This window comes from Denticeps clupeoides, chromosome 4 (genome assembly GCF_900700375.1).
Source record: "Denticeps clupeoides chromosome 4, fDenClu1.1, whole genome shotgun sequence".
In the NCBI taxonomy this organism is placed as follows: Eukaryota; Metazoa; Chordata; class Actinopteri; order Clupeiformes; family Denticipitidae; genus Denticeps; species Denticeps clupeoides.
The window spans coordinates 21,552,934-21,567,366 of NC_041710.1; the positions used below are offsets into that span (position 1 = coordinate 21,552,934).

Sequence of the window (14,433 nt, forward strand, 5' to 3'; positions counted from 1 at the left end):
TGATTATCAGGACATATTGGCTAATGGTGTCAACATACATGACTTTTGTGTGTGTGTTTTATTTTCATTACCACTCATACTTGCTGTAAATGCTGTAAATGTAAATGCTGTAAATGTAAATGTACTTCATGACTGAGTGGATGAGAGCTGTCCTGGGTGCTGAAATCCAGAAGGACCACAGAGAGCAGCAGAGCCCCATTATAGTCATAATAAGGCTCTGTTACATTGTTTTCTCCCTTTTTCTATCTATCTGCTGGAGTCCATGATGTCCTTTAGCTTTTAATGCAGAGTAAGAGACTGGAACAAAATATGTTGCACTGATATTTTATCTCTCACACCAAATGCGAAAGCTGATTTGAGTGTCTTAATGAATCTGAATTCTGTGTGTGCTGGCCTGCCCCCTCGGTACACCAGTTTGCAGGGATTATGGATCTTCCTGGTTTTCCCTGAGAACTCCGTCTGGTGCCCATGCTGACCTGCTAGCTGTCCTTGAGAGCACCAGACCTCAGCTCGTGGCTTTTACTGGCATCGGTGCAGGTTCATTACTTCATGTGCCATTAGATCACTCCTGGCCAGGCTGTATGTCTCCCTAATGTTCAGTGACCTCTGAGAATCATCCAAGGCTGAAGCTTGACCTTTCGGTTTGAGTGCAGCGTGATGCAGGTTCAGATGTGTTCGGCCAGCCGTGGCCTTAAAACGTCTATGTTTCAGTTTGGTTTATGTCCCCATAAAACCCTGTAAGGGGAGTAAGGGCATGCAGTGAGGGGCGTTGTCTCCGCTGATTGAATTGCTCCTGTTCCTCTCTCTCTCTCCCTCTGTCTCTCCTCCACATCTTTTAAATGCCTGGCAGTGCACCCAAGTGCAGGGACCCAGATAAGGTTTCCCTCTCAGCGAAGGAGATACGCCTGATAGCCTTAGATAGTATTTCCATTCGTCATTCGTGAGCAGGGCTGTTTTTTTTCCCACATTCAGTTAACAACAACCGCATGATGCACGAGGAGATCTCTTCAGGCCGGACGCGGTGACCATGGGCTTGCTCTCGCCGGCTAGACCTTGGAGGGGACGCGGGCACGCTGGCACACACGTACACACACTAACCCTGTGGCTGGTTGGCGGACCGCGGGTTCGGGTTACAGGCGGAGGGAGGATGGCTCGAGCCCCCTGCAGGCGGTGAGATGCCGGGACTGTGGAAGAGGATTGTGTTCTCCGTCGCTTCGTTGCTCAACATCGCCTCAGTCGTGCTGCTGGTTGTGGCGTTGGCCAGTGAGGCCTGGGTGACGGGGATCATACTCTGCAAGACCGGGGTGGACATCGTCAACGCCTCCAGCCCGGAGCTGGTGCAGTTCACTGGGGATATTTATTTTGGACTCTTCCAGGGAGGGAAAACCAGAAAGTGTGGCCTAGGGAGTCGGAGGTCAAAAATCTACAGTAAGAAATATTTATTTTAATATACATAAAAAAAAAACACATATGGAAAACTCAAATAGATCAATAGCTTCCAGTACAGGGTTGTAAGTTAATAGTCCATTACCATGGTCCACAAAAAACAGATTTTTAAAGTAAATCCTGCATGTAGTAGAGTCTTGAGCCTGAAGGTGGTATAGATTGTCTGGGTTCTTCTCCAGTACATCGTACACTGGCTCAACTCAGGGGAAGTTTACAGGAAGACAAATCATATTGTCTGTAAATGGCTAGTAGTAGCCTAGTGGGTAACACACTCGCCTATGAACCAGAAGACCCAGGTTCAAATCCCACTAACTACCATTGTGTCCCTGAGCAAGACACTTAACCCTGAGTGTCTCCAGGGGGGGACTGTCCCTGTAACTACTGATTGTAAGTCGCTCTGGATAAGGGCGTCTGATAAATACTGTAAATGTAAATGACTAGTCACACTAGAATGCTTCTCTACGTCTTTTAGTTCAACTGTGGTCCCAGTGGCCCAGCTAGGACAGCCTAGGTGACATGTTAATCACAATATGTGAGCATTTGCCTCACATATTAAGCAAAGGCACCTCAATAAGCAACTGTTTTGTATGTCTGAACTTAAAAAGGTTGGATTCAGACACATGCTTTTGCATGTTGGCTTGGTAGGCGTGTTAGTTCTTCACATCTTCTTCTATCGTCATGAACCATCTAAATAACCACTCGCTCATTTTAATGTGTGCGTTTGTTATGCTCTTGCAGTTTTCCCCAACCTGGTGAAGAAGCTGAATGGAGGAGTCCACATGATGATCATACTCTTCATCTTTGTTGCCATAGGATTTGCTTCTGTCAGCTTGGCATTCAGCATCTATAATGCCAGGAAAGTGCCGTACCAGTCTATCAAGGGGCCGCTTGGACTCTATCTATGGAACCTTATAGCAGGTAATAAAAATTCTGAAAAGGATATTTACAATTAATAAAATTAGCAAAACAGTAGGTCATACATTAAAAACCAAATTCCAATTTCAATGCACCTGTAGAAAAGGATGGTTTTTGCACAGTGTGTGTCAACTACAATATATTTATGTGTATTTCTGCTTGAATGATTACCAGAGATAAAAGCAACTCTCTCTGGTTTCTCTCTTTCTTGTTTGGTCATCCCTCTAGGTTTATTTGGGTCACTAGGCCTCCTCTGTTTTCTAGCATCACTTTGGCACCACAGACTGACAGAGAGAGTTGCGAACTTCAGAGAGACCCTCTTTCGCTTTGAGGTTGTGGAAGAAAACTTCGGCTTCTCCTTCTGGCTTTGTGTTTCCAGTGCGTCCATCCACGGGTCCAACATCCTGGTTGTGGCCATGAGTAAGATCCGCTTCCCCAAAATACAGACTAAGAAACCTGAAGAACCTACAGTCTCGGCAGATGACCTCCTGTACTGAAATTTCATCACATCTGGACTGTACGTGTGGTCAGAGAAAATGCTTCCTTCCACACAATGTAAATAATGTATGTAATTCTAAACATGTAAATACATTCTTTATTGTACATTGTGTATTGTCTATTTATTAAAGGAAAATATATATATATACTATTTTGACCATTTAGATTATGAAATAGTTTTTTTTTTTCCTCAATGGCAAGTCATATTTGCCGTCTAATCACATTTTTTTTACCACACCACTGCTCATCTCCATGTATATTTCAGTATATTGTTATTAAAATGTTTGTGCACAAATGATTATCTAAGTATGCACACATGATTATGCATAATTCGGAAACACTGCCAGCACAGAATATCCTACGCACTCCATGTAGGAGCGAGCCCACAAAAACATCCTAAAATGACCAGTGACTGATTGCTGATACTAAAATTATAGGCTAAATGATAAGGTTGCCGGTTCGATTCCCGATCTGCCAAGGTGCCACTGAGGTGCCACTGAGCAAAGCACCGTCCCCACACACTGCTCCCCGGGCGCTTGTCATGGCTGCCCACTGCTCACTCAGGGTGATGGGTTAAATGCAGAGGACAAATTTCACTGTGTGCATCGTGTGCTGTGCTGCTGTGTATCACATGTGACAATCACTTCACTTCACTTCACTTCACAAATGCGATGGAACGGTAGTCACTCGGGCAGGATGCTGAAGATTTCTTTGGCACTGGGACGATGGTGGAGGACAAGGATCATAATCTACTGACGTCTCGCTTGTTTTTTTCTATTTATTCTGTTATCTTTATTCTGTTTATTTTATTTGATAGGGTGGTAGTAGCCTAGTGGGTAACACACTCGCCTATGTGTCCCTGAGCAAGACACTTAACCCTAAGTTGCTCCAGGGGGTACTGTCCCTGTAACTACTGAATGTAAGTCGCTCTGGTTAAGGGCGTCTGATAAATGCCTTAAATGTTAAATGTAAATGTAAATTTGATATATTAAGTACAGCCCTCTTCTAGGCTTGAAATTACTGCTCACCACACGATGGCGCTGCAGCGTGGAAGGAGACGGGACGCCGCGCAGCGTGATGACGTATCATGTGCGCGACACGACCGCTCGGCGACTGGTTCTCTTCACGGCCAGTTTCGGCTCCGAATGTCGCGGCTTTGCTTGAGGCCATAAAAAAATGTTACTTCCGTGCAGGAAAGCCTTATTGTCGGCCTGGCAGAGACACAAATGTAGGTTTTTCTCAGCGACTCCGAGTAGCTGGAGTGCCAAAAAAGTAAGTGGGCTGCGAGAAATGTCAGTGAAATGGCGTTTTATTGGCCGGCCCTGTATGCTGTGCACCACTTTCCTGCCTGTGTTGTGTCACTCCAGGGTCTGGTGTTGGGTGTGTATGAGAAGGAGAAGGATGAAGGTGGTCAACTTCTCACAGAGGCTGGAAAGGCCTTGGACAGATCTCTGTCGGGCAGGCTGAGCCAAATGTTGTCAATGTGAGACCTTATCACGTTTTATTCAAATTCTTCAGAGAAGACATTAATAACAATATATATATTATTGTTATTTCCCTAGATCAGGCCCATCCATCAAGAAAGGCAAAGGTCGTGTGTTTTATGGTTTACACGAGGTATGGTTGAGGTGTGTTTTTGGACTCCCTGGTCCTATCGTGCTGAACTACGCTAATGCTGTTCTGTCTCCTGTAGGACTTCCCCAGCGTGGTTGTGGTGGGTTTGGGGAAGAGCTCGGATGGAGTGTGCGGGAAGGAGAGCTGGGACAGCTGCAAGGAGAACATCAGGGCTGCAGTGTCCAGTAAGGGTTTTTCTTTGCAGTAGGCCGGTGTGCAGCAGTACATATCTAAATGTATTCAGGTTTTCTATGTTCAGCTGGTGAAGTGTGTGTGTGTGTGTGTGTGTGTGTGTGTAAGTGGGCTGCAGGGTACTGCAGGATTTGGAGGTATCCGTAGTAGAAGTGGACCCGTGCGGTGATGGCCAATCGGCAGCAGAGGGCGCTGTGCTTGGCCTGTTTGAATATGACGAGCTCAAGAGTAAAAAGAAATTCAGGGTTACGCCTCGACTGCATGGCAGGTTGGTTTGTGGCAGATGGGATTGGTGCGTTTTTGCGCACATAATCATTCATCTCTGTTTTCCGTTTTTCTTGTTTGGTTGATTTGTGTCTTTTAACATTCATGAACTTATGAACCAGTAATTTGATTCCAGTCGATGCTCTCTCGCAAGTGCAACAGTATGAAAACCTCAACATCATATTCTAAATCTAATATACTGGAAATACAAAGATTATAGAAATCTATACCACAAGTGTACATAAAGTGCAGGCGTCTACATCGTTTGCCAGAGGCCGGCAGGTCAAAAAGTCTGTGCCCAGGGTGTGAGGGTGTGGCATAATGCATAATTAATATATCTGGAGTCCACATTCATTTTTGTTTTTTCTTTTCCAGCTCAGATTTGGCTGCATGGGAAAAGGGTGTAGTTTATGCAGAGGGACAGAACCTTGCCAGATGGCTCATGGAAGCTCCTGCCAATCATGTCACACCAACGGTTTTTGCTGATACTATTGAGCAGAAACTGGCACCACACTCCAACAGAGTGACCGTTCATAAGAGGTCATCATCAGCACTGAACAGCGTTTATCCACCGTTATCCCTTTTATTTCAGTTGTTTCTGTTGTGCCCATTCAACATCTCTCAGTCTTGTTCAGGCCTCAGACATGGATTGAGGAGCAGCAGATGGGGGCGTTCCTCAGTGTGTCTAAAGGTTCAGAGGAGCCCCCTGTTTTCCTGGAGTTGCATTACAGAGGCTCGGCCACCTCCAGCACGGAGCCGCTGGTGCTGGTCGGGAAGGGCATTACGTTTGATAGGTGAAGGGCAGTGTTAAAAAAATACAGATACACCTTGTTTGCAGTTTCTGGTTACTGATTGTAGTTGAATCTTTTCACAGTGGTGGAATATCTCTGAAGCCGTCATCTGGAATGGATGCCATGCGGGCCGACATGGGAGGTGCTGCCACTGTGTGCGCCGCCATAGTTACAGCAGCAGCTCTTAAACTGCAAATTGACATCATAGGTGTGCTTTCATTTCTTTCTCTCTCTCTCTCTCTCTCTCTCTCTCTCTCTCTCTCTCTCTCTCTGAGTGTGTGTATATATATATATATATATCACACACACACACACACACACACCCACACACGTGTGTATACATGTGTATACGTATATGCACATATGCCAACTGAGTATATATGATCTGTTAACAGGATTGGCTCCTCTTTGTGAAAACATGCCAAGTGGGAGAGCCAATAAGCCTGGTGATGTTGTTAAGGCAAAAAATGGCAAGACCATTCAGGTACCTGTTGATTATTAGTTATTTATGCATATCTTTTTATGTATATGTAATGCTTTTTTGATTTTATATTTTTCCCTCGAATGTCCTTATAGGTGGATAACACTGATGCAGAAGGCAGACTGATTCTTGCTGATGCTCTTTGTTATGCTCATAGTTTTAACCCCCGGGCCATCGTCAACGCAGCCACTTTAACAGGTAGGAGAATCAAGATTAGTCTCAGACAGGTATACAAAATGCTGTCAAATATATTTATTGGAAATGAACCTTTATTTCTCTTTATCTTCTATAGGGGCCATGGATGTAGCGCTGGGATCAGCAGCTGCTGGGGTCTTCACAAATTCAGACTGGCTGTGGGATCAGCTGCACAAGGTTAAGCTTCTTCAGTGGAAAACTTTTCACTTATTTAATCAGAAAGGTTTGCAGGAGCTCATTGCTCACAGTCTTTCTTTCAGGCAAGTATCATCACAGGCGACAGAGTGTGGCGGATGCCCTTGTTTCAGCACTATAGCAGACAGGTTAAAGACAGCCAGCTTGCTGACCTCAACAACATTGGCAAATACAGCCGGTGAGTGTTTTTTTTTTTTGTGTCTGATATATTTCATTATTTTGATTTCTGCCTCTCTGTTCTCCTCAGTTCGGGTGGAGCATGCACTGCAGCTGCGTTTCTCAGGGAGTTTGTGACAGCAAACCACTGGGCCCACCTGGACATTGCCGGCGTGATGTCCAACAAGGACGAAGTTCCATACTTGCGTAAAGGCATGTCAGGCCGTCCCACTCGCACCCTGGTGGAGTTTGCTGCAGGCCTTGCCTCTGAGCCTTGAGATTACACTCTGAATGCCACTCAGGATGCCCGGTGACCCACGTCCGCTGACCTCCTTTTTTTAATGAAGTGCAGTGCTTTTTGTTTACTTCATACACACTTATGATTTTATAGCTATTGTATTTTTTTCATTCTATGTCTGTAAAATGGGGCATATGAATTCTTCAGTAAACTATTTGATATTAAATGAAATGTCAATTTTTATTTTGTGTGGTATCATTATGTAAGAATTTGTACCTTAAATCCTTTCATGTATTCAGGGTAGTTGTGGATACATGATCAGGTCTCTCACACAATGCCCAAGCAAAGGAAGACGTGAAGAGCTGTAAGAAGACGTGTTGCGGCTCCGTTCCTGTAGGGGGCGCCGTGTAGCACTTCTAAAACCCCTCGTTATATATTTCTTTTGGTCAACGAAGAAGCGCCAGGCCTACTTTACTGGCAAAATGGCTTCTTCCATGGGCGGCATGTTCCCTGGACAACAGCCGACTGGATCTCATCCTGTAGGGGGTCCGGGCGGTCCCGGGCAGCCGGGTCTGTTGTCGGGTCCTTCGGCCAGCCGCGGCCCTGGAAGCAGCACCCTGGTTGACGACCTGGAGGCGTCCTTCGAGGTGAAATGTCGCGCAGACTCACACATATAGTCTATTAAGTATGCGTTGTTTTGACCCAGTATTATTCATTCTGGAACATTCCAGCGTTCATATAATTGCACTTTTAATCCATTCTTCATTTAATCAGTGTAATATTTCAGAAAATGAATAATAAGATTTCAGATCGTAGCGCACGATGTGTACAGTGTGAGCATTGTTCCAATCACTTTTCTTCAGGACTTGACCGACCAGTTGATTGTATGATTGGGTTTGGGACATTTTGGATTAAAATGGTTAATTTGTATTAAAATGTGATTTTAATTGACCTACTGCTAACAAATTAATCCAGTGTAGCAAATGTTAAAAACGCCATCTAACCTTAGTGAAGTGATTGTCACATGTGATCACATTTATCCCATCACCCTGAGTGAGCAGTGGGCAGCCATGACAGGCGCCCGGGGAGCAGTGTGTGGGGACGGTGCCTTGCTCAGTGGCACCTCAGTGGCACCTTGGTGGATCAGGATTCGAACCGGCAACCTTCTGTTTACGGGGCCGCTTCCTTAACCGCTAGGCCACCACTGCCCCACTGATGGCCTCTGATGTGGTTTTCCTGGCTAGAGCAATATTATCAGTCCTCTTGTGCTATATTCATGCTCCCTTTGGGGCAGTGGTGGCCCCGTAATCAGAAGGTTGCCGGTTCGAATACCATTCCGCCAACTTGCCACTGAGCAAAGCACCATCCCCACACACTGCACCCCGGGCACCTGTCATGGCTGATCACTGATCACCAAGGGTGACTTCACTTTTACTTTCACTTTACCAAAAAACAAATTGTGTTCAGTTAGAACAACAGACATTTTATTCCATACGATGAAGTAAGGCCGTCAAGGGGGCAGTGGTGGCCTAGCGGTTAAGGAAGCGGCCCTGTAATCAGAAGGTTGCAGGTTCGATTCCTGATCCGCCAAGGTGCCACTGAGCAAAGCACCGCCCCCCCACACTGCTCCCCGGGCGCCTGTCATGGCTGCCCACTGCTCACTCAGGGTGATGGGTTAAATGCAGAGGACAAATTTCACTGTGTGCATCGTGTGCTGTGCTGCTGTGTATCACATGTGACAATCACTTCACTTTATTACTTTATAAGTATAGGAGTTCTGTAAAAAAAGGACCACCACTTAGATAACACCAGCAAAGACGGGTATAAACCTTACTGTCGTGAATCGTTTGTGCCTTCCAGACTAATGATAAGCCACTGTCCTGCAGGCATGCTTTGCATCTCTAGTGAGTCAGGACTATGTAAACGGAACAGACCAGGAGGAGATCCGAACAGGTATGGGCAGCGTTTCTGCGGTATTGGATGGTTTAACAGTGTAATTCGACTATAATGCTGACACCTGATGTTGTGTGAAGGTGTTGACCAGTGCATGCAGAAGTTCCTGGATGTGGCTAGACAGACTGAATGCTTCTTTCTTCAGAAGAGGCTACAGCTATCAGTACAAAAACCCGAACAAGTGGAGAAGGAAGTGAGCAATTCTGTTCAGTATTATGAAGAAAGAATCTCAGTGTTTGTCTTTTAAAAATTTTTAAAAGTTAATGTCTTGTTTATCTTAAATGCTTTATCTTATTAATTCCTTCATCTTTGCACTGCACTTAATGTTGCCAGGTTTGTCGCTGTCGCACACTTTATGTCAGTATGTAACCTTGTTTAAATGTTACATGTAGCATCACTACGTACTGTCTTAACACGTATGCAGCTGAAATGACAATAAAGCTCAACTTGAACTTGAAAGCCTTAATAGATGTAGACCTGATTTTAATGCTGTCATGCAGCTGCTATGAAGTTATAATCAGTAAAATACATGGACAGACACTAACTGTAATCATAAACCTCTTTATAGGATATATCAGAGCTGCGCAATGAGCTCCAGCGTAAAGAGCTTCTAATTCAGAAACATTTGGCCAAGATTCACCACTGGCAGCAGGTCCTGGAGGACATCAATGTTCAGCACAAACGACCCACGGAGCTGCCGCAGGGACCGCTGGCCTTCCTGGAGCAGGCTTCAGCCAACATCCCCGCTCCCATGAAACCCAACTGACTTGGACATTGTTGCTAGAATCATTTACCCATTTACCATTTCCACCTTACCACTTGCCACTCATTGGCAGCATCATTACTTTTAAGTCATTTTTGAAGTATGTTCTGGTGTAGTTGGTGGGCTTTTTTGTTCTGTCTTAGAACATTTAGTTGTGTTAACATTGTTATTTTTACATTTTGTTGTTAATAATGAGATCCTTATTTTGTAACATTTTTGAAAATAAATCTTTTTGTGATTCTGATTGTACATGCGTATTTAACCAAATAATTATTTGTTTAATAATCATGTTTTATGATGAATAATTCACTGAACACCATATGGTCATTTTGTATTTTAAAGGTCCCCTATTATGAAAATTTATTTTGTGAGATTATTTAACATTAATACAAGTTCCCCTAGCCTGTCTATGTATTGGGTAGAAATGGCAAAAGGTGTAAATGTCATCATAAGATGAAAAGGGTACTTCAGATACAGTATTATGGGACCAATAAGACCTATTTAAAAGCAAAAATCATAATTGTGGACCTATAACATTAATAGCCTGTCTTGGGTCCTGCAGAGGCTAGAAATGACCATAGAGTGCTTTGATCATTCTGCTTCCCTGTTCAGAGAGCGGCAGCTCAGACAGTCGGATCTGGAATTTTGTCCCCTTATGTTGTCAGGGTTACCTCCCCTTTCTCATGCTTTGTCCGGACCTTTAATTGGTGTATTAATTACTAAAGGGAACAATTATGTTACTCCTCCTTGAACCGTCACCTTATCGTGGTGGAGGAGTTTGAGAGCCCTAATGATCCTAGGAGTTATGTTATCTGGGGCACTTGGTGCCCCTGGTAGAGTCTCCCATGACAAATTGCTTTTAGGTAAAGGGCGAGACAAAGAACGGTTCAGAAGACCTTTCATGGAAGGAAAAACAAAGAGACAGTGTACGCGGCCCCATGGGTTACTGAGGTCCGACCCTGGAGCTCCTGGTGGCCGCGCTTTCGCCCATGGGGCCCAGCATGAACCGGATACATGGGCTCATCCCACCACCCGCAGGAGGAGCATGAAGGGTCCGGTGCAATGTGGATCGGGTGGCAGACCGAGGCGGGAGCTTGGCGGTCCAATTCCCGGACAAGGAAACTGGCTATTGGGACATGGAACATCACCTCTCTGACGGGGAAGGAGCTGGAGCCTTCGAAGAGGTTGAGCGGTACCGGCTAGATATAGTCGGACTCACCTCAACACATGGCATTGGCTCTGTAACCCAAGTCCTTGAGAAAGGTTGGACACTCTCCTTTGCTGGAGTTGCTCTGGGTGAGAGGTGGAGGGCTGGGGTTGGCTTTTTGTTAGCCCAAAGACTCTCAGCCTGTTTGTTGGGGTTTACCCCGGGGGACGAGAGGTTAGCTTCCCTGCGCCTTCGGATCGGGGAATGGGTCCTGACTGTTGTTTGCGCTTATGTGTAGCGGTTCTTCATCTGCGTTGTGTACTTTTTTTTTATTTTGTTTCTCGAACCACAAATGATGAGCTGACATCAGGAGATTTACATTTACATTTAAGAGCGACTTACAACCAGTAGTTACAGGGGACAGTCCCCCTGGAGCAACTTAGGGTTAAGTGTCTTGCTCAGGGACACAATGGTAGTAAGCAGGATTTGAACCCGGGTCTTCTGGTTCATAGGCGAGTGTGTTACCCACTAGGCTACTACCACCCCAGATTTGCAGTGCCATGTGTATTCTGTACTGAAACAAGGTCGCCTCAGAATATTGCGTCACACATTGGATCTTTCTGCACCTCTCTCTACAATATACAGTATTAAAAACATAAAAAAATATTCACAAAGTAACACATACAAAATATTCTTAATATGTACATAATTTAAAATGAAAAAAGAAATAACTTTTTGCACACCAACCCCACGTACCTCTCACAACTCACGCCATGTGTCCAAGAGACCCAGATTGTCCTTATAATTCCCTCATCCACACCAGAATACAGGAACCAAAATAAAAGTCTTTAGAAAATTAGAAAATAAAAGACACAAAGCACACATTTAAAGAAATATACTTATAAATCTAGTGTAAACATATCACTCCGAGACATGTGCACCAAATAACAGCTCAGAGTACCCACCCTTTTTGGAGTCCCTAGGATGAGTGCTGGATAGTGCTCTGACTGGGCACTCCATTGTCCTTCTGGGGGACTTCAACGCTCACGTGGGCAATGACAGCATGACCTGGAGGGGCGTGATTGGGAAGAATGGCCCACCGCATCTGAACTCAAGTGGTGTTTCGTTATTGGACTTCTGTGCAAGCCGCAATTTGACCATAACGGACACCATGTTCAACCATAAGGATGCCCATCAGTACCAGGGCATCCTAGTTTGCAGGTCGATGATTGACTTTATAGTCATATCATCTGACCTGCAACCATATGTTTTGGACACTTGGGTAAAGAGAGGAGCTGAGCTGTCAACTGATCACCACCTGGTGGTGAGTTGGATCAGATGGCAGGGGAAGATGCCACGAATACCTGGCAGACCCAAAGGTATAGTGAGGGTCTGCTGGGAATGCCTGGCAGAAGAACCTGTCAAGATGGTCTTCAATTCCCACCTCTGGCAAAGCTTTGACCGCGTCCCAAGAGCAGAGAGGGACATTGAGTCAAATTGGACCTTGTTCCGCTCTGCAATTGTTAAGGTGGCTGTTGCTAGCTGTGGTCGCAAGGTGGCCGGTGCCAGTCGTGGCGTTAACCCCTGCTGGTGGACACCAGAGGTTAGGAGAGCCGTCAAGCCTCAGGAGAGGAAGGTAGCAACTCGCTCACACTGTTTGGGAAGCTGCTGACATCGACTGAGGCTGTAGTCGGGCGGTGGAAGGAATACTTTGAGGAGCTCCTCAATCCCAATGCGCATTTCAAGGAGGATCCAGAGCTGGGATACCTGGGTAGGGACTGTCCAATCTCAGGGGCAGAAGTTGCTGAGGTATTTAAACAGCTACACAGCAGCGGAGCCCCGGGGGTGGATGAGATCCATCCTGGGTATCTCAGGGCTATAAATGTTGTATGGCTGTCGTGGTTGACAAGTCTCTGCATCATTGCGTGGACATTCGGGGCAGTTAGATGGAGTGGCAGACTGGGGTGGTGGTCCCCATTTTTAAGAAGGGGGACCAGAGGGTGTGTTCCAACTATAGGGGGATCACACTCATCATTCTCCATGGAAATATCTACTCCAAGGTACTGGAGAGGAGGGTCCAGTTGATAGTTGAATCTTAGATTTAGGAGGAGCAATGTGGTTTTTGTCCTGGCCGTGGAAATGTGGACCAGGACCAGCTCTTTACCCTTGCTGGGGTGATGGAGGGGGCATGGGAGTTTGCCCAACCAATCCACATGTGTTTTGTGGATTTGTAGAAGGCTTATGACCGTGTCCCCAGGGGCACCCTATGGGAGGTGAATGGTCTTTTGTTAAGGGCCATTCAGTCCCTGTACCAGATGAGCGTGAGCTTGGTCCGCATAGCCAGCTGTAAGTCGGACCTGTTCCTGGTGAGGGTTGGACTCCGCCAGGGCTGCCCTTTGTCACCGATTCTGTTCAATAACCTATATGGACAGAATTTATAAGCAAAGCTGTGGTGTGGAGGGTTTCAAGTTTGGTGGCAGGAGAATCTCGTCTCTGCTTTTTGCAGATGATGTGGTCCTCCTATCCTCATCAGGCTCTGACCTTCAGCTGTTGCTGGGTAGGTTCGCAGCCGATTGTGAAGCGGCTGGGATGAGGATCAGCACCTCCAAACCTGAGACCATGGTTCTCGACTGGGTCGGGAGAGAGGTTCTGCCTCAAGTGGAGGAGTTTAAGTATCTCGGGTCTTGTTCACAAGTGAGGGAAGAATGGAGCAGGAGATTGACAGGCAGATTGGGGCAGTGTCTGCAGTGGAAGCTGAACCGATCTGTTGTGGTGAAGAGGGAGCTGAGCCAGAAAGAAAGGCTCTCGATTTACCGGCCGATCTATGTCCCAAACCTCACCTATGGTCATGAGCTTTGGGTAATGACCGTCCAAAATGAGTTTCCACTGTACGGTGGCCAGACGCAGCCTTAGAGATAGGGTGAGGAGCTCGGACATTCGGGAGAGACTCAAAGTAGAACCGCTGCTCCTCCACATTGAGAAGAGATAGTTGAGGTGGTTCGGGCATCTTGTCAGGATGCCCCCTGGACGCCTCCCTGTCCTGCCGGCAGGAGGCCCCTGGGTCGATCCAGGATACACTGGAGAAATTATATCTCCAGTCTGGTCTGGGAACACCTGGGGGTCCTGCCGGAGTTGCTGGTGGAGGTGGCTGGGGAGAGGGCTGTCTGATATTTCCTACTTGGGATGCTGCCCATTTACATTTACATTTACAGCATTTGGCAGACGCCCTTATCCAGAGCGACTTACAACGTGCTTTCAAGTTACCATCGATGAAGAGATCAATTCCGGTTCACTAGGACCCCTACTATGAATACATCTATTTTATTCACTCTGTTGTAGATTCTGTACACAAAGTTCGCCAACAAGAAAATTACAATTTAATCTAAATATTCTTTAAAGAGGAAGGTCTTTAGCTGTCGTTTGAAGGTGCTCAGTGACTGAGCTGTTCTGACCTCGAGGGGAAGTTCATTCCACCACCAAGGGGCCAAGACGGAGAAGAGTCTAGATGAATGTTTTCCTTTTACCTTCAGAGATGGAGGGACCAGGCGAGCAGTACTGGAGGCTCGGAGTAAACGAGGTGCAGTG

General features: G+C 46.0%; 3 protein-coding genes across 3 annotated transcripts; all 3 read left to right on the plus strand.

The window, feature by feature from the left end:
• The first annotated feature begins 1,014 nt into the window (after positions 1 to 1,014).
• Positions 1,015 to 2,858, plus strand: clrn2 (clarin 2). Its single transcript, XM_028978293.1, has 3 exons — positions 1,015 to 1,428; positions 2,185 to 2,364; positions 2,590 to 2,858. Exons 1-3 carry the CDS (start codon positions 1,176 to 1,178, stop codon positions 2,856 to 2,858), a joined length of 702 nt encoding a protein of 233 aa, XP_028834126.1. The 5' UTR covers positions 1,015 to 1,175.
• A 1,089-nt stretch (positions 2,859 to 3,947) lies between these two features.
• On the plus strand, positions 3,948 to 7,222 carry lap3 (leucine aminopeptidase 3). Its single transcript, XM_028977274.1, has 13 exons — positions 3,948 to 4,131; positions 4,227 to 4,342; positions 4,422 to 4,476; positions 4,553 to 4,658; positions 4,774 to 4,933; positions 5,305 to 5,469; positions 5,565 to 5,723; positions 5,804 to 5,928; positions 6,116 to 6,204; positions 6,297 to 6,399; positions 6,494 to 6,573; positions 6,657 to 6,769; positions 6,839 to 7,222. Exons 1-13 carry the CDS (start codon positions 4,036 to 4,038, stop codon positions 7,023 to 7,025), a joined length of 1,554 nt encoding a protein of 517 aa, XP_028833107.1. The 5' UTR covers positions 3,948 to 4,035; the 3' UTR covers positions 7,026 to 7,222.
• An 85-nt stretch (positions 7,223 to 7,307) lies between these two features.
• On the plus strand, positions 7,308 to 9,940 carry med28 (mediator complex subunit 28). Its single transcript, XM_028977275.1, has 4 exons — positions 7,308 to 7,632; positions 8,872 to 8,938; positions 9,019 to 9,131; positions 9,507 to 9,940. Exons 1-4 carry the CDS (start codon positions 7,468 to 7,470, stop codon positions 9,702 to 9,704), a joined length of 543 nt encoding a protein of 180 aa, XP_028833108.1. The 5' UTR covers positions 7,308 to 7,467; the 3' UTR covers positions 9,705 to 9,940.
• Positions 9,941 to 14,433: the final 4,493 nt, after the last annotated feature.